This window comes from Siniperca chuatsi, linkage group LG1 (assembly GCF_020085105.1).
Source record: "Siniperca chuatsi isolate FFG_IHB_CAS linkage group LG1, ASM2008510v1, whole genome shotgun sequence".
NCBI classification, from domain to species: Eukaryota; Metazoa; Chordata; class Actinopteri; order Centrarchiformes; family Sinipercidae; genus Siniperca; species Siniperca chuatsi.
Window position 1 is genome coordinate 14,347,835 of NC_058042.1, and position 25,065 is coordinate 14,372,899.

The window sequence follows — 25,065 nt, forward strand, 5'->3', positions numbered from 1 at the left end:
GCTATTTCAACCTTTTATCCATTACTTTTAGCTATTTCCACTGTTAATCCATTATTTTAAGCCAACTTTATCATTACTTAGCTATTTTGACCACTGACTCATTACTTTTACCTATTTATACATTTCTTTTAGCTATCTATTACAACCACTCATCCATTACTTTCAATTCTGTTTAGCCATTACTTTTAGCTAATTTTACGTTACTCTTCTCTTAAAGTAATGAATAAATAAGTGAGCAGAGAAGTTATTTCCACCATTTATCCATTACTTTTAACTATTTCGACTTCTCTGCTCACTTACCAACTAGATTTTATGCACTCTCAATCACAATTACAACTGACTCAGGTTGGTGAGCATGTAGTAGCCTATCGAAGATGTGCCTCTTGACTGAAATTTTGGACAGCAGTGTTTTTCAAAATGAATGCAGAGTCTGTGTTCTGTTGAATGGTGAAATATACTTATCATCCAGAATCCCCACAAGGCATCGATAGAAACAAATATCATCCTATCAATCACTCCACTCGGGGTTCACCCTTTTTCCTAAAGGCATATGAAACGGTTGCTTTTCTGAAATGAAGACAATGAGTTATCTTTGAGTTATACTGCGAGTCATTCCTAGGTTAGTTACATTTTTCTTGCCATTGTATTTTTCACCTTCCCAGAGCCTGTCCTATGTCACTTATTTATCGTTGGAACATCTTGTAACCCAAACATCATTGAAAACCACATTCAGACTCAACATCAATGGCACACAAAAAAGCAGATATTACATTTTCGAAAGGGATTTATTTGTCGAACAACAGGCACAGATTCTGTTACAAACAGTTTTATTATGAAATATCTATAACTCCATGTTATTAACTGTACAAGAGAAAAAATAGAATTAAAAATAAAAATACAAACAGCTCATTGTAGAGAAGTTTCAGTTTTTTTGCAGCCATACTTCCATTTGAGGTCATTTAGTCTACCTCAGCTGCCCTATGTGGTCACTTACCAGACCAATCATTGTTTTCAGAGAATAGTGCAAAGTACATAATGTACGTAAAACACGGAACATCCACAGGACATGTTGTTTTATTTCTTATTGTTACTGTGTACATGAGTTTTAAAATATATCTTAAAATCTAAAGGTAGACTTAGAAATGATAAAAACAGTAAATCAACTATGAAAAGAAAAATCTAAACAGATGACCAATAACTATACAATGTTTATATACAGTCAAGTTTCACTGCAGTGTAAGGCTAAATCAAAGAGCACAACAAAATAATGCAACATACATTACACGTCATCTTATTACATTAGCATTTATGTTGAAGAAACCTATACAATGGACCACTTTTTTTTAGGTTTTGAGAAAATGTTGTGAAAAGATGAATATGGACAGAAAAGGGCGGAGAGTCAAAATGTTCATAAAAGCAAAACGGCCTGATTTGAACAGGATGTTGCTTTACATCCGTTTGGTCACTCGTTTTAACTGTTGGGACGTTTTCTGGAAAATGGACTTGGATTTCTGAGGTTCAAGCAGGCTGAGATTTCCTTCAGAAATGCTCCTCACAACTCTCCGAGGCTTGTTCTCCTCTGAGCCTGAGAACAGACACCAAACAAGTAATAGTATCAAGAATCAACAGAACTACACTTTAATGTTCCTGATTGCTCTGAATAAATGCGTGTGAATGTCATGATTACAGGTACATTTTAAACACTTTTGAAACTTAAACTTAAAAAAGGACAAAAAACCATTGTGGTTTGTTCAAATCGTTTCATCGAAAAATATGCACATTTGTGTTGACACTTACCAGCAAAACGATGCACTCTGAGTGGTCTCTGGGCTACTGACGGGTCTTTCTTTATACGCTTCGGTGCAGAGAGACTCTGTGTTAACTCTTCTCTGATGCTGTTACAGTGAATAAAACGGACAGGGAAAATGGAAAAAGCAATCAAACACAACATCAAAAGTTCCTCATCATCTATTACTGGATTTTCTCCCAATAACACACAGAACGGGCTATTAAATTAGTTATTTTGGTGACAGTTATGCACAGCTTTGGTCCGGCCCCAGATAATCATAAATATGTCGAAGCAGAGTGTTTAATCAGTATAAAATAACATGATTTACATTAATATAAGAGAAAAGGCCAGGACACATTACCGGTTGAATTTACGCTTTCCTTGTGCAGCAGACGTCATGTCCATGTAGGTCGGGTTGGCTCGTCTCACGTCTTGTAAAGACAGGATCTGTTGTCTACAGAGCAAGGTTCATGTTACCATGACATCCGCTGTTTGGCTTTCACATGGAAATAAGGAACATCTCCCTTTGTATTCAAAAGCAGATGACTAAAAATAAAATAGCTTATAACTGATCATTTTGTTTGTGTTGTATTGCAAAAGCTTCATGTATACAAATCCGAACTTTTGATATTTGATGCTTTGTTTCGATGCACCTGCATTCAGAAATTTGGATATGCAAATTTTGTTCTCACATAAATTTGAAGTAGCATTTTTCCCCAATGGCACCTCTAGGTATATAATGAGTAAATTACTGTTTAAGTTTTGGGTGTTCATGTTTTTACACTTTACACTTGCATGGTATTTAAACTGTTGCACACTGACTAGATAACATCATCCCGATTTCAGCACTTTTACATTAACTATCCATAAGTTTCAAATTTTACCGATTCCAGCTGAGGCAAGGATGGATTCGACATTCTGATAAATTAGATGTCTTTTAACCCCATATAATCCGTTTGTAGCTCGAAATTCTCTAGCAGGTCCATACTTGCTGATCTGAGGTTTAAATTAATAAGCACATAATTGAGGATAAGATGAAACCAGTAAGCTGCTCTAAACTCAATCTCTGGCATTGCTTTAGCATGAAAGCTAAACCCGGTGAGCACGTGTTCCATTGCAGGACACAGGGACTGAATTTTAGACCGAATGAGTCATGTGAGCTGCTGGTGGCATTTAAAAACAGGAAGTAACGGGGTGTCTGGAAAAACCTGCCAGAGCAAATCAACCTGGTGAAATTGGTATCACCTTTTATGTAACCGTAACCTGTAATTAGCCTCATGTAACTAACCTTCCTCATTTATTTCTCAGCCAGGTCTCTACATTTGTTTTATTGGTGTTGCTGTTCCCCCCCCCCATTTCTTCCAAACAACAGTTAAACTGTCAAAGTCACTTTAAAGTTTTTCTCCCTCTAGTGTCTCTGTCTGCTACACTTTGCATGAACCCTGCCCAGGGAACTGCCTCACCCACCTTGCAGTTCCAAAAATCACTTTTCTACAGTTGCCAGAGTAAAACTAATGCATCAACTTTCCTGAAGTCGTTGAGTCTATTCCTCTAAATTTGGCTCATCATTTACACCTTTAGCACCATCTACAATGGTCTTGTACTGAGAAATATTTACAAAGGTAATGTCTTTTCTTCCTATCTAAATGCAAGAGTTTTCCTTTGAGATATGTCCTGTCTTTTGCAGGACAACTTAGTTTACCAGGTGCTAAGTGCTCTCACAATCTCAATCTCATGATCTTTAGTATTTGAGGAAAAACAACTTCCCATGAAACAGCATGTTTGTGGGCTAGCACAGACGTTTGCAAGCCATTTGATTCTTTTGTGTTGCGATTTTGTTGAATGAGGCGATGCACTTTGATTTTGAGGTTGGTTAGGAACAATTTTATCCAACAACTAAACGCTCTCAATGTGTTAATGAGAGGGCTCCTCTGCTGGGAGCACCATTCATTAACACAAACTCTTTCTGCTCCTATAGCTTGAAATATTTCCTATTTTGTTTGCCACTTCCAGCTGAAGACACCATGACGCTGCTCAGCTCAGCTGACTTAAGCCTCTTGGCCCAATGTTCCAGTCTGGAAACTTGCTGCTGGTGAGAAAACTTACACTATTTGCACTCCAGTCTCTGTCTTGTTTTGAATAAGGTTGGGAGGATTTACCACTTTTGAATGGTTTAGTTACCATCCAGACTGAGCGTCTTTTACACAAAATTCTTCAATTGCTTTGAATCTTTCAGTGGGCCAGAGGGATGTGTTTAAAGACTGGATTTTAAACATGTCAAGAAACAGATTCGAGAGATGCCCGTGTTAGTTCCCTCTGAACAATTTTTAAAAATGCAATAGATTTTTTTTAATTAAATACATAGATTTTTCTTAATGCAATTCATAACATTTTCTGTGTACTGCACTGAGGCTTGCTTAAAAATTTGATAATTTATGCTTTTGGAGAGCAATGTTTAATTCAAAATGTGTGGTGCAAGAACTGTCTGGGTTTAAAATGCATGAATATTGAACCAACGTTGAATCACTGTGCTTGTGTAAGAGAGTTAGGCATTTTACCAAGATTAGCATGGGTGACATAAGGAGTGTTTTCGCTCTGTACCAATTTATATTAAGAAACATCAAGAAAAAATAAGTGGGGATGTCCCTGATGCTTTAAACTCAATTTAGAAAGTAAATGACATTCATAATTTGTGCTATTCTTATTAAAAGGTTCAAAACAGCTAATTCAGAGATTGCTAGTGAAGGAGCAAATTATGATTTAAACCCTCATTACGTGTTCTTGACAGTTGTGACATAAATGGTGGACCACATCTGGGTGATTGTGAGTTGTAAGTGCAGCCGAGACAGAAGGATAAGAAGCGCATGGAAAACTGAGAAATACAAAAGGCATGTGTGCTACATCAGAGAGCAGTTAATGTTAGGAAAACAGGTTCAGACTTGATTAATAGTGTGTGTCCAGCAGAAAATGTGATTTATTTTTTGTTGTTGCTGCCAACTAACTGCTATGTATATGTCATAGAGGTTAATTGTAATGATGCTAATATTGGTCACTGGTGTAGTTCTGCTTTAACACTAAAGAGGGGCAGCTAAAAACGCTCCCTGGCTAACTCTCCATTGCATGTTGAGATAAACTGTTTGGTGAACTGGAGGCAAGAAAGTGCGACAAATGGTTCTGATACATTGTGGCAGCTGTTGCAGTTTTTCCCTCTGAACTTGCCTTATAAAAAATGTATGTCTCCAGTTAGATTGTGATGCTATATCAGTTTTAGTTTCTGCTGTGACAGCAGTATTTTCTTTGGTGTTTCCCAAAGTGTCTCAGTTCCCATGAAGAGGAGTGTTTCCTACAGTCTTTCTTACAAATTTCATGTTTATGTGAAGAGAAGTGTACACTATACAGTACATTTTGGAGGGACCAGGAGTGCAGTAGCCGGTTTGTGGGTGTATCGATGCATTGGTTTATGACTACTTCAACGTGTTAAAAGGCTGCACTATATGGACTGCCAAGAGAACTAAAATACTGTATGTGTAGAGTCAACTGTAATCCACATTACAAGCCAGCATGAAAACTGACTTGTACCTACCTGTCATAAGGAAAAAATATCTTCTGAAACCAAGTGTGTACAGTAGATGGACACAAAGTCATGGGTCAAAGAGTGCAGTTTTTGTTCCACACTGGCTCTATTTATGGACCAGTTTAAAAATTCAGTGCAATTGTACTTTTTGCAAAAAAACAAAACAAAAAACAAACAGGAAAAGAACAAGATTTATATGTCTGAATGCTTGAGAATGGAATCTCTAAAGTATTTTTGTGTTATTTTACATGCAAAGTTTTGAGTTAAAAAACATCAAAAGGTGTTGCTTTAAAATATCTTGTAAATTCACTGATATAGAGAATGGCTAAAACAAACTGGGTCTTGCACTTAACTTCTAAAATTATTATATACACTGCTTAACATCTTAAAATCAAAAGAGAAGTTATGACAAATATTTTCTCACCTTTTAGTAGGAATCTGGTTCCTCTCATTGGCCTTGGGAGGATGGAGTAGTTGGCTGGGACCTGAGACGTCTGTGGACTTTGATGCTTGACAGGGACTACCACTGCTTATTATGATGGTTGCATTAGTTTGATCATCATTGCCCAGAATTTCAAAGGTCATGTTGGGATCCACGGCGCTTGAGGAGCTCAGCGGCAGGACTTGAACAGTTTTTTGAGCAGGTTCTGGTGTACACTGGAGTGGGAACATGCCCTCCTCAAACACTTGGGCCTTGGCGACGGTCAGGGGGCTTTGTGGTGGCAGTGACGCAGACAGATTTCTCCTGATGGGCATTCTGGGAGGTGGTTTCTGTTTCATATCAGTCTTCCCTCTACCTAAAAAACAAACAGTTAATATAAAAAACAAACAAAGCAGCAATAAAACTAATTCAACCTAATTTACAGTGCACATTAATAAACAACCTATGAAGGATGGACACAGTCGCAATGGTAGTTTTAACCACCACCAAAGAAAGCTGATCTTTGCCTATTTGACAGAGTAATGGCCTTGAAAACCAATATTTGCAAATCAACTTCTTACTATGAGTGATGGGGTCCTACATTAACACAAAATGATCTGCCAAACAGTTTGGTTTGTCACATTAGAGATTTCTGTATTTGTGTTTTTTTCTGTGCTTTTCTCACTGGTTTGAAGTGGGCAGGACTCAGTGAGAAAAAGGTGATATCACATACTTTCATGCACCAATCAGGTTTCAGCAATTTTTAAATAAAAATCAGATTTAAGTTGTGGGTTTGTTGCTTATGCCTGTCTCTATCAAACACAGATAAAAATCCACCCACACCATCCTGTTTAAGCAGGTTAATTGAGTTTTTGACAGTTAAAACTCAAGGATGTTTACAAACTTTGTTGATGAATATTTAATTTAATAGAGAAATTTGAAAGTGAGGTTTGAAGATTTGAAAGTGTTTAGGGGCTTTAACAAGGAACTGTTTAGGCACAACTTGTTTCATATAAATAAAAAACATACAAAACATAATTATAAGGTTCCTTTTTATTTAAAAAAAATAATAATTTGAACAAAACAGATGAGTAAACCTGGACTGAGAACTCTTTCTGTATCCTGCATTCACTTTCTTTCATAAAATATTAACTGTCTGCAAAATAATTTGTGTATCCAGTGTTTATGGGTCCAAATGTTGCTGGTCAAAATATCACCAGACATGGGATAGGATGTGGTATGGCAGCAATGTCACCATGTTACTTTGTGACTAAAATGTTTGCTAGTGTCATCCATTATGATGTTTGCAGGAAGACAGAAGGACCACATGTGGAAACACATGGAATGGTTGTGTCACCTGCATTGACTTGATAACAACTGTATGTACCCTTTGACAATCACCATGTTTGTTTTGTCAACTGATCTTTTCATCAGTTGTCAGACTATATGCAAGCATTTAGCCTACCTTACTTTTGGTAAGAAACGATTAAGAACAAGTCATAATGTTACATAATTTTAAGCATTCTTTGCAGATGGCATCTGTAACAAGCCATCTCTGACATGCATTTATCAATGCATTGTTTACAACAAAGGGCTTTGAAAGTGAAAGCAAACCGAACCACTTTAAAAAGTAAGCAAGGCAACAGTAAACACACCCCTCCCCAAATGATGCCGTCCCCCATACTCAATCAGTAATCAGTAATAAACGCTGAAATGCCAGCCTTAGGCTAAAAAGTGCAATTTAAAAAATGTCACAACAGAGAAATGAGATGGATCGCTCCCTTAAGTTACATCAAAGTGTGATCAGTAGTGTTGGAGATATTATGCACGGCACAAGGCAGTTAAGCATTATAGTGCCCTTCTTGCACATAAACTTTACAATGCTTATTATTACCCTAAAAAGCACTGCGTTTTATAAATAGGCCAGGACTCGAGGATTTTTTGACTGCTAATAGCCCTGGAACTTCTTTTTTTAAACTGAGGAAAACATGGTGCTCAAACACACGACTCTGAACTCTGTGAACTCTGCTTATGAAAGGAGAAAATGTAGGTGCTGCTGCAGGTACTACTTGTTCAAAATAAAAAAATATGAAATAAGTTTCGTTCATATATCATAGGGTACTTAGTTTGTTGCTCCCATAATGTTAAAATGTAGCATCCCAGTGAGTACCGGGGTACAATAAAATCATAAATGTGCCCTAAAGCAATTTCCAGTGTGCTAATATTAGCTAGCAGTTCTGCAACAGGCAAATGCATTACAGTGCATCCGGAAATTATTTACAACGCTTCACTTTATCATATTTTGTTATGTTACAGCCTTATTCCAAAATTGATTAAATTTTTCTCAAAATTCTACAAATAATACCTCATAATGACAATGTGAAAGATGTTTGAAATCTTAGCAAATTTATTAAAATCACATGTACATAAGTATTCATAGCCTTGCTCAATACTTTGTTGAAGCACCTTTGGCATCAATTACAGCCTCAAGTCTTTTTGAGTATGATGCTACAAGCTAGCACACCTGTTTTTGGGCAGTTTCTCCCATTCTTCTTTGCAGGACCTGTCAAGCTCCATCAGGTTGGATGGGGAGCGTCAGTGCACAGCCATTTTCACATCTCTCCAGAGATGTTCAATCAGTTCAAGTCTGGGCTCTGGCTGGGCCACTCAAAGACATTCACAGTCCCATAGCCACTCCTTTGTTATCTTAGCTGTGTGCTTAGGGTTGTTGTCCTGTTGGAAGATCAACCTTCGCCCCAGTCTGAGGTCCAGAGTTCAGGATTTCGTCAAGGAAGTCTCTGTACATTGCTGCATTCATCTTTCCCTCGATCCAGACTAGTCTCCCAGTTCCTGCCGCTGAAAAACATCCCCACAGAATGATGCTGCCACCACCATGCTTCACTGTAGGGATGGTATTGGCCAGGTGATGAGCGGTGCCTGGTTTCCTCCAGACATGACGCTTGCCATTCAGGCCAAAGAGTTCAATCTTTATTTCATCAGACCAGAGAATTTTGTTTCTCATAGTCTGAGAGTCCTTCAGGTGCCTTTTGGCAAACTCCAGACGGGCTGTCATGTATCTTTTACTGAGGAGTGGCCTCCGTCTGGCTACTCTACCATACAGGCCTGATTGGTGGAGTGCTGCAGAGATGGTTGTTCTTCTGGAAGGTTATCCTCTCTCCACAGAGAAACGCTGGAGCTTTGTTAGAGTGACCATCGGGTTCTTGGTCACCTCCCTGACTAATGCCCCTTTCCCCTAATCGCCCAGTTTGGTGGTTCCAAACTTGGATGATGTATGATGGAGGCCACTGTGCTCATTGGGTCCTTCAATGCTGCAGAAAATTTTCTGTACCCTTCCCCAGATCTGTGCCTCAATACAGTCCTGTTTCGGAGGTCTACAGACAATTCCTTGGACTTCATGGCTTGGTTTGTGCTCTGACATGCACTGTTAACTGTGGGGCCATATAATAGACAGGTGTGTGCCTTTCCAAATCATGTCCAATCAACCGAATTTACCACAGGTCTACTCCAATCAAGTTGTAGAAACATCTCAAGTATGATCAGTGGAAAAGGGATGCACCTCAGCTCAATTTTGAGTGTCATGGCAAAGGCTGTAAATACTTATGTACATGTGATTTTTCGTTTTTTATTTTTAATAAATTTGCAAAGATTTCAAACAAACTTGTTTCACGTTGTCATTATGGGGTATTGCTTGTAGAATTTTGAGGAAAATAATGAATTTAATCTATTTTGGAATAAGGCTGTAACATAACAAAATGTGGAAAAAGTGAAGCGCTGTGAATACTTTCCGTATGCACTGTATATTGTGAGAATTTAATACAATGCAGAGTTTGAGTGTGCTATTGTAAAAATGACCCCCATAAACATAAAATGTCCCGTCACTCCAACCTCTGCGCCCAGTTGCCCCCCATAAAATCAAGGGCATGATCTATGCTGTGAGCAGGCTTCTAATTCTAAAATTTTACAAGCTGTATCAACATTTATTTTGTAAGTTAGCCAAGTAACAAGATGAGACTGCATTCCAAACTGATTTCTGTTCACTCAGCCAAAGATGGTTTGAACACCACTCTGTACTGTGAGTGAGAATCGTGCCGTTTTACAGCCGAGTACTGACAGACAGCTAACGATCGCGGATAGTGAATAATAATCGGAATCCACAGCCACATAACACAGGGATTGGTTGAACTTTCATTAATTTGCGGTATTATTGCAACAAAGCAAATTCCCAACAGGACTGAAGTTTGTTTAATGAGAATTAGAGGTGTAACGGTACATGCATGCGTCCCGAACCGTTTGGTAAAGCAAGTTTGGTTCGGTGTGCAACTTCCTGGGTTTGGTATGCCCTGTGACCCAAACAATTACTGTCAAAATAGTCTATTTATGTCTACTTCGCACACGCGGAACATAAATACTAGAGCCCGAGTTTTACCCGAAAAGTTCTGGAAGTGCACCAGTTGTTATCAGCTGTAGCATGCTAGTTGGCTTAGCCCGGTTAGTCAAGCTCATGTTGTGTCACTGCCGTTGGAATGACAAACACAAATGAGAGACCAGAGCTGGAGGATCCTCTCATGACATTTAGATCCACTGTATGGGAGCATTACATTTTGCCGGTTAGTTATAGCAAAAATGGACAAATATTAATGTCAAACTGTATGCTGACATTGTTCAACTGAAGTCGGGTTTGTCTGTGGATACACTTCAAACATACAATTCACAACAGCATCACCTGAATGTGTCAATTAGCGGAACAAGACAAAAACGGACTGGAAGGCGAGTCCTTATTTTCAAAATTTTCCTGCTGTGCCGAAAAGGTACCTAACCATGACCCCAAAACTGTGGCACATACCAAACATTGATTTTTGTATACCCTTACACCCCTAGTTGTAATACAAAGCTAAGTTTGCACAATTAAATGCTTAAATATGATCAGTGTTGGAATTAAAATATATTATGTGAACCCTCTGGTTCTTCAGCATTAGTAATTTTAAACACTGAAAAAGGATTATATTATTCAAATTGTATAATCATGATATAATTAAATACTGATTGATACATGAATTTTCATCCAGTATCTTTTTGCCATATTGTCTAGCTTCATTTAAAAACAACAGCAACAAAAACATGTACAGGTTGCAGAGCAGAATGAGGTTAAATCACCATGTCGGCATCACATTATGAACACCATTTCCTGTAAAGGTGTGGTGGGAGTTAGGAAGGGGGCTAAAGAAAAAAAAAAAAAAAAAAAAAAAAAAAAAGGAAAAAATGCCAGTACATTAAGGAAGTGAGAACACTAAATGCAAAGGTGAATGACTGATTTATACATTACCCTAAATATCAAAATGCAATATTTAGCAGATGTGAGTCAGACTTCAGACAGCACACCGAGTGAAGAGACAATGATAAATAGCCCTTTTCTGTGGCAGAGGAGTTGTCCCTAGCAATAAATGGCAGCAGAGTTCCTTCAATCACATATTTTTGGCTTGTAGGGGATTAATACATGCATGAGTTGCTATTTCTGGTGGAGGCTGCACTGAATTAGGGTCGCCTGGTTGCTGCTGCCTGTTTTTTATAGTGCGCCTTTTCTGGTTGGTGGAGCAGGGGAGTTTACGTCTGTTGACGTTTTTTCCTGCCCTGCTGTGGATCTGCATTTTCATGAATGAAGCTCAAGAGGGATTGGGAGGGTTAGATGCTGGACAGACAGAGAAAAACAGTTGAGGGTAGGAAGGAAAGAAAGGCAGAATGGAGGAAAAGCAGAATAACAGACGTTTGAAGCAAAAGGGACAGCAAAATCTAGGGAGGAAAAAATAGTTAAGAGAGAAGTGAGGAGTAGAAGATCGAACAGAAATATAAAAAGAACAAGATAAAAGGGGAGTGGGAGGTAGCTGAGTGAAAAATCATGAAGCTCTTAATAAATGCATGTGTGGAAATGTTAACATCAATACTAATTTGTGGAATAAAGAAACATTTATCCAAAGTGATCATTTTTGTGTCATTTGCTATTATTAAGCAGTCCACAAAGAGTTAATGCTCTTTCAAAACCCCAACCCCCCCTAAAACCAGTGAAATCTGATTGGCTTTGCAAGCTGCAGGGTGGAGCTATTTCTCATAACATGCTGCAGTGACTACCATTAACAGCTCAGGAAGCAGTAAGGGACTGACAAACAGCACCAGGATAAGAACATAGTTTGTCTGAATGCTTAATAAAAGCGTTATTTATTAAAACATCTGTGCTAATTCAACATTATATAATTTAGATGTGTCAGTAATTGACCTTTAGCATAGCTGATAATGCTGCACAACATGTATAAAGCTGTACCTATTGTGTGTATATGTGTGTGTATATACTACATGCATGTATGAGTGGTAGCTGTAGACTGAAATTAAAATGGACAGGGTGGTTTTCAAGGATGCAAGTGTGAGCCAGTGAATGCATAATTGAGGAGAATGCACAGTTATGATTTTATTAGAGAGAGATGAAACTGTAGCTACACAATCCCAATAATGGGAAAATAGTGTTAACATGGGATGCATGCCTGGACAATGAAATATATCATAAGGTGCTGCTTCAAGAAGGGCTTTATGTAGATATCACTAAAATAATGTTAACATAAATCTTTTTGTGCCAGGCACATTTAGCTGTAATACTGTACAGCTGTGTCCACTATTGCTGAAGGCAAATACAATACAAATCCATTGACATTATGTCAAAGTCAATGTTTTATTGTGGATTTGTTAAATGCTGCATTAAACTGCATTAAGTTAAAATTTGTCCATTTACATTTTTTTTGTTTGGTAAATATAAAAGCTCACCATAGTAATACAGTTAGAAGATGACCACAGATGTATTGGCAAAGAAATAACAATAACTGACCAAATGGAAAAAAACAATAAAACAACTGGCTTGTAATGTACAAAGAAGGGCCGGACGGACAGACCAAACTTTCAAAACTAAATGAAATGAGTTCACTTATTATAATAAGTTGCAGGGAAATTCAATACAGTGGTGACAAACTCCCTGGTGCTTTCATTCCAGTCAAGGAACGCTGGTCATCTGGCAGGAGTATTTTCTTCAAAAGTTACATTTCCCACAATGTGTTTCAATGAAATGTAGACCACCTGCAGTAAATATCATTACAGCCAATAAGAACTGCAATATTTCACAAAGGTGTTTTGTGTTACATTTCCCCAAAGGTTCCCTGTGTACAGTTTTCCCTCTATAAAACTGGTTGTGAGTATTCACATAATTTCATTATTCTAGTTTTGGCCTGTACAGAATGTCTGCAGCACAACTATAAATCACATTATATTACATGTCTGACTTTTATTGTGTATTTTACTACTCTGAACAACTCCTTATATTTAAACTGCTAAAAACATGTTCAGCAAATAAAAAGCAATGTGGTAAAGTGGAAATTTAGGCTTATGCAAAACAATTAAACATTTATATGGCACATTAAAAACAACTATGATCTGTGTGTTCTGCTTCAATAAAACATAGCATCATCTCTTAAAGTGTGTTTGGGCAAGGGTGATGGATTGAGTGAAAAGTGACAAGGAGAAAGCACATAAGTGAATGACTGAGGGGGAGGGGGGATTAACAGGTATGCAGGGGTTTTAGATTAATGACTATGGCATGTTAGCAAGACGGGGGAGAGAGGAGAATAGATTTACCTTTTGGTGATGGCGCAGTATTGCACAGTGATGTTCTTTTTGTGCGTCCCTCTGCACCTGAGAATTAAAAAATCATAAAGAGATTCAAGGAGAAGCAACATCAACACATCATCACAATTACAACAACACAGAAAGCTTGAAAAACGAAACCATATACGGGTTGTATGTTTCTAAATTTTTTGTGTTACTACTTATTGGATTGACGTCAGTATTTACTGAAAATTGTAACGAAACGTTGCTTTCCAACATAAAAATGTGACAAATTGCCACAGTGAAACATTTTCAACACTTAAAAAAGAGCTATGATTCAAGGTGTTCTCATCTCACTGTGCGGACAGTACAGACATTCAACCATCTTTATGAATTGTGATCTTTTCTTCAGAAAAAGTCAATGTAATGTAAAGTGACAGAGACAGAAGTCAGAAGAAACAGTTGGCAGTGGAACTTTTCATTCATAATGACTTGCCCAAAGACCAAGTCAACCTGGAGCGTTTTAGGTCTTATACAAACATTATATAATTTTTTAAACTTTAAAATATGACCCAGAGGAGGCTGACACTTATATCTGTATTCAGGGGTTGTCAAATTATTTGTATTACTGACAATGAAATGCTGAACTGAAATGCAACGAAAAACACTTTTAAAGAAGTACTAAATGTAATACAATTTAAAAGAAGCCAGCAGTGGAACAGAGGGACAGGTGTAAAGTTAACCGTCTCACAAATGATAAGACACCATCATAGTAATTGAGTATTGTTGGCCAGCTTTGGTTCATGCTTCATTGTCTATCATGGCTTATATGTCATGAGGGCCTGGTGCTGCTAGGTCATGCAGAGATGACAGTTAAAAATGAACTGGGCAATGTCTTGGATCCCACAATACACACTAGACCTGGACTAATGCCAAACATACTGGGCCTTATTGAATTAACTTATAGGACACCCGACTAACATATTAAACACTATCGTAAAATTGATCTTACATTCAGGTGTCACATGTGTATACTTTTTAACCTTACATCTTAGGCCTGCCACATTACAGAACCATCTAACGAAAAAAAAATATGGAAAAACAAATCTAAATCATAGCAAAATTACATATACACATCCTTGTACTTCTATCTTTGTGAGCACTGTCATTGACATAATGCATTCCCTAGCCCCTTACCTTAACCATCACAACTAAATGCCTAACCCTCACCATAACCTAACCTCAAACAGCACCTTGAAGTTGTGAGGACTGGCCAAAATGTCCTCACTCTGTAGGTAAAAAAACATGTTTCAGTCCTCTCTATGTAGCAAGTACACACACACACACACACACACACACACACACACACACACACACACACACACCTTGCTGTCTGTCACCTACCTTGTGCAAAACATTTACTGGAAAGTGTTTAAGACTCTATAATTCTATAATTATTGTCTCTTTAACAAAAGCAGCATGTGCTTAATGCGATACTATTAATGTGTGTGACACACTCCATGTAGCTACCTTATGCAACCTCTTGGCACTTAACATAATATCCTGACCAAAACAGTGTATTGTGAAAGGGGAATGTTAGCTGTAATTATGATTTAAACAATAGATGTAGTCATTTGTAAAATGAAAACATGGTGGTTGGCATGAACATGTGTGCACCTATATCCCCTTTTCAAAATATAGTACATGAAATAATACAAAAAACAAAAAATGTTATGTTAAAATAATGGACTCAAATTTAAGAAGAAATAATTAGTGTAAAGCTTAATATTTGTAACACATTCATTGAAGAGAGAGTGAAACATCAGTTGTGTAATGTAACAGTAGATACGTTATGAGGCCACATTTAACTGAGTGGGTTGCCCAGTAACCCTTAAACTGATGCTTGCTGTTTGACTGTCAGATTAGCCAAGTTGCAGTGCATCATGCCTGAACTCATCTTCAAGTAAACACATTTAAATAAATAATAATAATTTAAAAAAAAACAACAACAAACTTAGTAGGCCATTTTAAAAGCATTAGCTAGCTATTTGCTAAGATTCTTCACATTAGAGGGATGTATGGCCGAAGGACATTTTCTCCCTTACTGGTTTGACACAGATTAATTCACTGCAAAGCCTCTCTCGCTCTCTTTCTTGCATTCTGGGAGGGGGAGGGGTGAGATTGTCGCATGCACTTGATAGAGTTAATTGAGGGGGACAAATCATTTATATGTAATTATTGGGGCGACCTGCTTCCCCATAAAATGACGCCTTATCTGTATTTTTTCCCACCAACACAAGATGATGAATGCATGTGACTTATTGTTTTTTTTGGTCAGATTTTATTCAATTAATTTATTTAGGAGCTGTGGTGTATCATCTCAGTTGCTCTTTAACATTTAACAGACATTTTTCAAGGAAATGTATCCATTATAAGTAATGGCCCTTTTTTGCAACATTTGTTGTTTTTGTTGGTTAAGCATTTTGTGGCCATGTGGTCAGGTTTTCCTGTATTCATCGAGCAATCTGACATCTTCCCAGTCAGGTTACGTGGCACTAGATTTTAAGACTGAAACAATTAGTCAATTAATCGATCGCGAGGAAATGAACTGACAACTTTATCTTTGAATTAATTTATCAAGGAACTAGAATTACTGCCCCACAGTTGTATGCCTCCACCAACCAGTAAAGTTGCAGTTTACATCCATGTCTGTCCAGACTCAATATATGTTATGAATTCTTGATGGAATTGAAAAAAAAGTAAAGGCATAAAGTGTATTTTTTGGCTAAATGGAAGTTATAACTATATTGATGATACCTATGTATGATTCCAGTGAATATACATTGTTGAACTGATTAATGAAGGATTATCATAGATACATTGGCTAAACAGGTACACATGAACTTGATTACTATGTAAAGATTAGACTTAGAATATAGCTACATAAAATGTGGTGCTTTTGTTTTCTTCTAGCATTTTTAGATGCAAAGCCTCTATGAGCTGTGGGTGAAACTCACTCACAGGATGACAATTAGCTAGGCGCGCTCCAATACGTTGTTTGCAGTCACGTGATTCAGATGACGCTCGAAATACAGAATGAGGCAGGAAGTGAAAGGCAGAAGGGATGAGATGGAGGATAGCCCATACTGTGCTAGTTATTGTTTACTCATTGTGTCGCCCCCAGTCAATGTGTGTGAAATCTGGAATCGCCCAATTCATTCTTAAATTATGGCTAAAAACCTATTTTGAGGTCTCAATGACCTTTGACCTTGGTCAGACACTGTGAAACATGGTCACAATCTCCCCTTCTTTTCCTGAGTTATGGTGTTGAGTAAAGTGTTTTTCTAGCACATTACGATGAAGTAGGCCTTCGACCTTTTGAGTAAAAAATGTCATCACTTCATTGTTGTATCCCATTAAACATCTGTGTGTCATAATTACTGCAACAATTCTTAAGTTATGACCAAACACGTGTTTGTCAAGGTCATTTGAAGGTCACAGTGACCTTTGACCTTTAAGTCAAATGTGTTATCAATTCATTGTCTGACCAACTGTGAAATATGATCATCAATTCTTAAGTTATGGCCCAAAACGCGTTTTGTGAGGTCACAGTGACCTTGATCATTGACAACCAAATTCTAATCAGTTCATCCTTAGCTGTGTTTCGACTGTAGGAACTTTCCCCAGGGAATAGGAACCTTTGGAGGAACTCTGTGTGTTTCCACAGCAGGGACCAGGGTCTAAATTAAGTACCAGAGACATTTTTTACCCCCCAAAAAGGTCCCTGCTCTTGGGGTAGTACTTTTCAGAAGTACCGGGACTTTAGGGGTGGTGCTTGCTGCGCTGAACATTTCTGATTGGTTGAGCTCCGACCGCTGGAGCAGCGTGGTCTGATCGTCTGGATCGATGCGTTGCTGGGTCACAGGCCAGCCTTCTTTGGCACAGCGGCTCAGCTACTGCGATGTTGGAAACCATAGTGGAAGACACGAAAATGGATGACCAGTCGGTTGAAGGTAAATCACATACGGCCCACATGCTGCTTGTTAAATGCTATAACAGCTAAGTGTTGTCACTTAGCCTTGTAAGACAAGGTTTGGCTAAATCGAACGTACAAAATGATACCTTGTTAATGTCGTCGCAGTGAGACCCAACGTTTTTTTTTTCCCCACCGTGTTTTCCAGATGAAACGGATGGATAAAGTGAACTGCAGACGGCAGACCAGTGTGTTTACTCCTGCGACCACCAGCAGCCCTCGTCCCATGTCTGTCCAGATTAATAAATAGCTGTTGAACTAAATGTGTGTATAGTTGCTGTTCTTGTATCTGAAACCAAGTATATAGTATATACTATATATAAATATGTATATGTAAAAAGACATGTAATGCTTATGTGATAATTCTAAATTCTAATATTATAACACTGAGGAAGTAGTGGCTCTGGCTCTCAATTTCACCATTATGGTACACTTTGGTATGCTCAGTATTTAAAACAGATGAGAGTGCATAGGTTTAAATAAGCAAAGGTCCTTATGCTGAATTGCAGGTGATGTATTTAATAAGTCAAAACAAGAGAGTTATGCAGCTGTGTGATGGGTGTAATTTGCCTAATCTTCTCAGGTCTTTAGACTGCGGTGGAAACGCACACAACAGTCAGATGAAGGAACCTTTTAGTTCCTTGAAAAGTAGTTCCTGGGGATAAAAGTTCCTGGTACTTTTGGTAGAAAAGCAGCTCGTGTCCAAGTGGACGTTTGTGCCAAATTTAAAGAAATTCCCTCATGGGTTTCCTGAGATATCGCGTTCAAACATAATGCCTCTGGCAATGGCTATCGCCGGCACAGAGGCATAAAAATGCCAAATATTCGCTGGTTCTAGCTTCTCAAATGTGACGATTTCCTGCTTTTCTCTGTGTTTTAAAATACGATTATAAATTCAATAATTTTCATGTTTTAGACTGTCAGGCAACACAGAGCATTTTAGGACATCACCTTGGGCACTGGGACATGGGGATGGGCATTGTTCACCTTTTCTGATATTGTATAGACTAAACAACTCATTGATTAATCTAAAAAACAACAAAACAAAAAAATAACAAAAAAACAAAACAAAACAAACAACTGACATGAACAGAATTCCCCACAGCCAGATTTTGCGATCAGGGACTGGTCGGTTGCAGGAACATTAGATGAAGATAAAAATTAACCACCACACACTGAAATGGATTTACTGTGACTCTATATGGAAGTTAATTTTGATCTTCAAACAATTGACATATTAATTCATAATGTAAATACTCATAATTTACTCAATAATCAAATTTCCAAGCATTTTGTTTTGTAATTTAATCCAAACAAACCATCTAAATGTATGCTAAAGACACAACAACAGAAGAATAAATAGGATGATGAAAGTATGATGACTTACTGCAGGGGCTACTCTGGTGGTAAAGCAGATGTGAGAAAGACAGGACAGGTGCCAACGCGTTGCGGAGCCCAACGCTTCCCGCCTCATTTGTCTCCTGTGATTCCTCTCCAATCCCTTCACCTTTCAGTTGCTGCCCCACCGCTTCCTGATCTGCCCAGACCACGCCTCTCTCCCTCAACACAAGGTGCTCTAGTTCATGGTTCTCCATCTCATCTGCTGCTGTGACCAGCCCAGCCCCACGCAACGCAGAGTAGTGCCGACTATAAGCCGGTAACATGATGTTCACCATTCTGAAATGCAATGAAAAAATAATATTGAGTCATTTTTTCCAGGAAAAACCTCAGGTTAGAGTAAGGTGAAGTGCAGTTTCTTCAGATGCACTGAGTAAAAGTTAATTCAATAAAAAATTGATTCTATGTATTGTCAACCTACTTTTGCATGCGCTTGTTCTCCTGATCCTGCAGTGCAGTGAGCTTGACCATCTGATTTATGTGTTGTTTGAGATCATGTACCTGCAGCTCCAGTCTGTGGCAATGTAGGCCCTTCTCCAACACCTGAACAAGGGGGAGAAGTGAGGTCAGAGAGCAGAAACGATGAGGCAATAGCCATTCTAGCATAATAGCATATTGAATTAGCACTCTAGTGGGGAGAATTGGAAGAAACAAAAAGGTGGCTGGGGGTCAGGAAACTAGAGAGAGGATGCAAAGTTCTGTTTTCATCCATGTTTCAGCAGAAAAGCTGTCTGTTCAGGGTAAGGGAGGGGAGAGAGAGAGAGAGAGAGAAAAAAACTCTGATGTAAAGAAACTACGAAACAACAGCAGAGAGAACATTTGACCGGTGGGTGCGTCATAGTTCTGGGTCAGTTCCTGGAAGAAAGGATAAAGAAGAAAAAAATAACATGGGCATGGTTTTAGGTAACTGGCTGCTGTGTGAGGGATGAGTAAAGGGTATTGATTTATTCTCTTCAGTGATCCACGAGTGAGATGGAGAAATAAAATGAGCACGGTTCTAATTACTGGGAGAACAGATGGGAAGAAAACAAAGACAGTCACGACACCAGTAGAGACACAGCCTACCTTCCAAAATAAACAAACAAAAAACACCAAGCAATGAGTTTTGAAGGATGTAACCCAGATTGTAAAGTTTTTCTCTATATCTAATCAAGCTCATTTGTGTTCTTACATTAACTCAAACTATTTCATCCTGTCTACAAGTTATGTAATTAAGTATCTAGTTTTACAAACTGTTTGCCTCTACTGATCTATTGTCCAAGTCTGACAAGATTGTATGTACTCCATCGCAGATGTCAGTGCAAAGTGTTTGTCAGTGGAATTTGCATAAACATTGTGTTTAAACAATTTCAATTAGGCAAAATCACCAGCAATCACAATAGAATTTTACACAACTTCTACATGCAGTTGTTATAATTCAAAAAGATAAAAGGTGATACTAAACCATGAAGCAATTCTATTTTTTGCCCCCACCAGGGAATAAAAATTATTAAATAAAATTGAGATAATTCGTCTGTCACAACAAAAATACAAATTTACCAGTCAATCACCAAGTTGTTTTTCAGCAAGGGAAAGCATGTGAAAGGGTCAATAAGTTCTACTTACCTCTGAGGTCTGATCATTCGACTTGAGCAACTTAATCTCATTTTCGACACGATGAAGCCAGCCATCATTGTCCAGGAAACGTGTTTCTGCCTCCTTCAAACGTTCGCAAATGTGTTGCTGCTGAGTGCGTAAGCTGGCAATCTTCCGCTCATGCTTGCAAGTGGCCTATTGAAAGCAACAACAACAAAAGCTCATTTAAGTGGTATTATGAATCGTCCATTGTTTGTGCTAGTATTACATATTATTAACGGTGTATGTGGTCTTAATAACAATAATTACAGCAATATGGAAACCAGGCTCCAGTCTAGAAATATAGATTAATTTAAAGTCTTTAGCATTTGTTAAGAATTCATTGTTGGAGAGGTAAATCTCTAACTATTTTAAGTTTGAGGATAAAAAAAAAAAGTTTTAAAATGCAGGCAGATGATTTAATACCATTCTCAGGAAAATGGTTCCCACAGTTTAGCTTGTTTTGGATGACAAAAGTTTGGTGCCAATAATTCACCTTTTGCACTTTAAAATGGCATTTACAGCTGGGACTAACAGTGGGATTAAAATGGCAGAGAAGAGTCAGGAACTGTGACCATGTCCTGTAGTGAAGTAAATGAGAGGCTAAGACAACTATAGAGAACAGAGAAGTGAAATGATGACTCAGCGGCTGTTTTTCTGCGGGGATGATGGAATCTGTGGATAGCAGCGTAAGCATCAGCTACCTTCTCAGTCTTTTCTTTGGCACAGAAATATTGGACCTGCAGGTTGTCCTCCTCACTGTAGCGCTGGCGCAGCTCATTCTCCTTCAGTTGTCTCTCCAGATCCAGCTGTTCTCTCCTGATTTGAGCCCGGCCTGAGAAGATTTGCTGCAGAGCTTCTGACACCCTAGGGAGAGAGAAAGGGAGACAGGGAGAGAGAGAATGTTCAAATGTTATAAACTGCTTTAAAAAGGGCTGCATTAATTCACATTTGAACTTAACAAACGTGAATTAATGCCAAACTTTACAAAAATAATATATATATTTATATTTGCTCCTTATATGTGGCACAGCAGCTTCTAATCACATCTGACTTGAGGTGTTTATAATATTCTGTCCCCCTCATGTATGTGAATCAGCGGACTAAACAAAAATAAATCACCTTTCAGAATATATCTATATCTATCTATCTATCTATCTATCTATCTATCTATCTCTATCTCTATCTCTATATATATATATATATATATATATATATATATATATATATAAAATATTTTCCTGGAATAGAGTTGAGGTGATACCCAGACTGGATGCAAGCGGCTGTCTAGTTGAGTTAAAGCAGGAGAGGCATGCAGGTAAATAAGACTGGAGAGCTGTCGCTGAAATGTGACTGCACTCTTCAATGTAACTCCAGTGACGTAGGAGACGTCGTGGCCTTGCTAGACTGCTGAATTTTTAATAGTGTGAGAAGCGTGCAGCCTCTATTCAGAGCCTCTCACTGTGCGAGTTGTGAATTCTGATGCCAGTGAATGAAATGTGTGGGAGTGAGACTCATTCAGCTTTTCTATGTTCCCCGCCCCCAACCCAAATACCCTGACAGATGCCACTGTATGTCTTAAAGACAACTAGATGGGATGTGGTTGATTTGATTTATTTGAAATAAATAAATATGTATATGTAATTTGAATTAAAATAAAAGGCACGACACAGCTGCCTTTATACTCAGAGGTACCTTCTGTATATTTGCGGCAGATAGAAAATGAAAATTAAGTAGCATTTTTTCCCCCCAGAACACAAAACTGTCAATGCCAGGGGTTTTCAGTCTTGACCCTTAGGCCTCAAAACACCTCTGTTTTTTAAATCCAAGAGGTAAAATAGTCCCTGATTAGATAGCTAGATTGAAAACCAGCAGTGCTGAGCCCTATGTTATGTTTTGGAATGTATCATCCTGTTTCAATTCAAGACAAATACAATGTATGGAATAGACACAGCACTACTTTACATAATAACAAAAAGAAGGTGTAGTCCCTCATTCGTCCAGGAATATTCCATCATCCATCCAGTTCTCAGACCGTTTTTCACAATTGAGAATGACTCCCGGATGGGAGCCGAAACATCTTGATTCTGAAAACAGTGTCCAGATGACTATGACTGAAACCTTTTCTACGATAATAACAAAAAGGTAGTTTTAAATTTAAAACTAGAATAACGCTTTATTAAGATTTACCTTAAATTTGTCTGAAAGTTCAATTAATTATAAAACACACTGTTTTATAATAACATTTTTTAGTATCTCCAAGCTCTATGCAGGTCCACTGTGCACTACAGTGATCAAATTCTTACATAGGTGCTGGTACAATATAAAATGTTCCCCCAAAAACAATAAAACCAAAACATACAGAATCTTTTGAAAATAAATAAATAATAATAAAAAATAAATAAAACTTTCTTTTTGTGAAGGTACTATGAAACAGTGTTAGTTTCTTCATGTGAAGCATTTCCTTTTGAAAGAGAATGTTACAGAGGGACATTAGACTGCTATAGATCAATCTTGAGGGTAAACCGATGGGGCATCAGTTATGGAGAGAAAGGCAGTTTAATTTGACAAAAAGATAAAAAATGTGATGAGTTTTTTGATAGGACTTTTTTGTTATACCCACTAGTGTAACATGAGGTCACCACTGAAGATGCACCGCTTTCCAGGAAGTAGCAGTTTTCCAGGAGGTACAAGTGCTCATTTCATGGGATAGCATTTCATGGGAGTGACACAAACAAGTTGTTTAAAAAGTTAAAAATACCAGGTAAACTAGGTATGCTGAGAGCTGATCTACACAAGGTATGGGAACTGATCAAGGATTTAATCAGCAAATTTGGCAGCACTGGATCATCAATTCTGGCACTTTGTTTCCAGTATACTCTGGGTAGGTCAGCTGTCAAAAACACCACAAATGCATTGTGATGTGAATGATTGTGCATGACAGCACAAACAAATAAATAAAAAGCAGCTGGGATTTTCAACTAATGATATCCACACTGACACTGTGTGTTACTGATCAAAGCACATAGAACCGCTTTGGGTAAAAAAAAAGCGGCTTTGCTTCTATTTTAGCAATATTCTGCCGGTGCACCACACCTTCAAAGTGCTGCTCCTGGTTGAAAACTACATTTGAACTTTGGGATTTTGTTTATGTAAAGGGTGAAGACAGGCTATCCAAACACTATCAAAAAATCTCCCACAACAGTTTTTCCACTGTCACTGATCTCTCCACTGTAATTAAGTTATTATACAAAACATTATAGGTCACCATTAAAAAGAAAGGCAGACATAATTGCATCCAAGGAGCAGAGAGCATCTAGTTAGGTGACCTCTGGATTCTTTTTGCCAATGATGTAGTTCTGCTAGCTTAATCGCACTGTGACCTTTGCCAAGTCTGTAGCCACTACTGCTATAAAACAATAAAATGCGTTCTTTGGGTTGGGAACAAGTTGTTGCCGCAAATGAAGGAAGTCAACTATATTTGGTTCTTGTTCATAAGTGAGGTGAAAACTGAGCATGAGACTGACAGGTGGATTGGTATGTTATAGAAAGTAACAAAGGTGAGGGGTTCAGACGTCCACATGGAGATTGGAGTTGAACCGCCGCTCCTTTACATTGAAAGCAGCCTATTGAGGCAGTTGTGGTGTCTGATTAGGATGCACCATGTACGCCTCCATGTGGAGGTATTTCAGGCAAGTCCAGCTGGGAGGAGACCCCAAGGCAGACCTGGAGCATGCTGGAGGGATTATATATCCCATTTGGGCTGGGAATGCCTTGGGAACCTCCAGGAAGAGCTGGAGAAAGTGGGCAGGGAGAGGAGCTTCTGCTTCTCCCAACTAAAGGCTACTTTGCTTAGTCTGCTACAGTGCTGCGATATGTATGTGTGAAGAATTGCACGACCAGTGTCTATACCTCATATTATTCCATTAAGCAATATTTTTAATAAACATTGAATAATATGACTCGATATAAGTGACGCTAGTTCTGCTGATCCCGCTAAGAATCAACAACCCAGACTCCACCGCTGCATATTTTTCAACAGCTTTTATTAAATGTTTTGGCCTGTATGGTTGATTTACAAGAGCTCTCTCCAACCTACCATATAAAAGTGTTGGCTGCCACTGTCAGAATATAAACACATGTGTCTGCTTGATGTGAAAGTAAGCAATTGTTAACTAATACACTTGCTATAGGGACCTTGCTGAGCTGATACAATAAAGGCTCATTGCTAAAAGTTAATTTTGAAATATTTATAAATAGATAAAGAAACAACATATAAAACAGTTGTCTATTGGAAAATCATTGTTGATTCTACAACCTGGACCACCATGCCTAATTACACGTTACACTGCCTAATCCACTTCATTATAAATTATTATGGATCTAAAGCCACCAGAACCACTTGTAAAACCACAGGTCCCAGGAATGTATCACCACTGTACAATACTTTGGCAAATGCAGGCTACATACTTGTTCTGCCTGCAATCAGTGTCTGTATTCCAATTACAATGTTTACAATAGAAGGGTTTATGACACATAAAGAAACAACTACTGATATGTCTCAGGTTACACTTTGA

The 25,065-nt window shown here is 38.2% G+C and overlaps 1 protein-coding gene across 1 annotated transcript in view; it reads right to left on the reverse strand.

Annotated features, from left to right (window-relative positions):
- Positions 1-766: 766 nt before the first annotated feature.
- kif18a (kinesin family member 18A) overlaps positions 767-25,065 on the reverse strand; it is a 33,441-nt gene continuing 9,142 nt past the window's right edge. The window contains exons 10-18 of the mRNA XM_044206473.1: positions 21,193-21,355; positions 20,480-20,644; positions 19,296-19,417; positions 18,864-19,153; positions 13,474-13,530; positions 5,788-6,160; positions 2,151-2,243; positions 1,798-1,895; positions 767-1,585 (exon numbers count right to left, since the gene is read on the reverse strand). Of these exons, the coding sequence (XP_044062408.1) occupies positions 1,449-1,585; positions 1,798-1,895; positions 2,151-2,243; positions 5,788-6,160; positions 13,474-13,530; positions 18,864-19,153; positions 19,296-19,417; positions 20,480-20,644; positions 21,193-21,355 (1,498 nt within the window). The 3' untranslated portion in view covers positions 767-1,448. The remainder of the gene's footprint in view (positions 1,586-1,797; positions 1,896-2,150; positions 2,244-5,787; positions 6,161-13,473; positions 13,531-18,863; positions 19,154-19,295; positions 19,418-20,479; positions 20,645-21,192; positions 21,356-25,065) is intronic.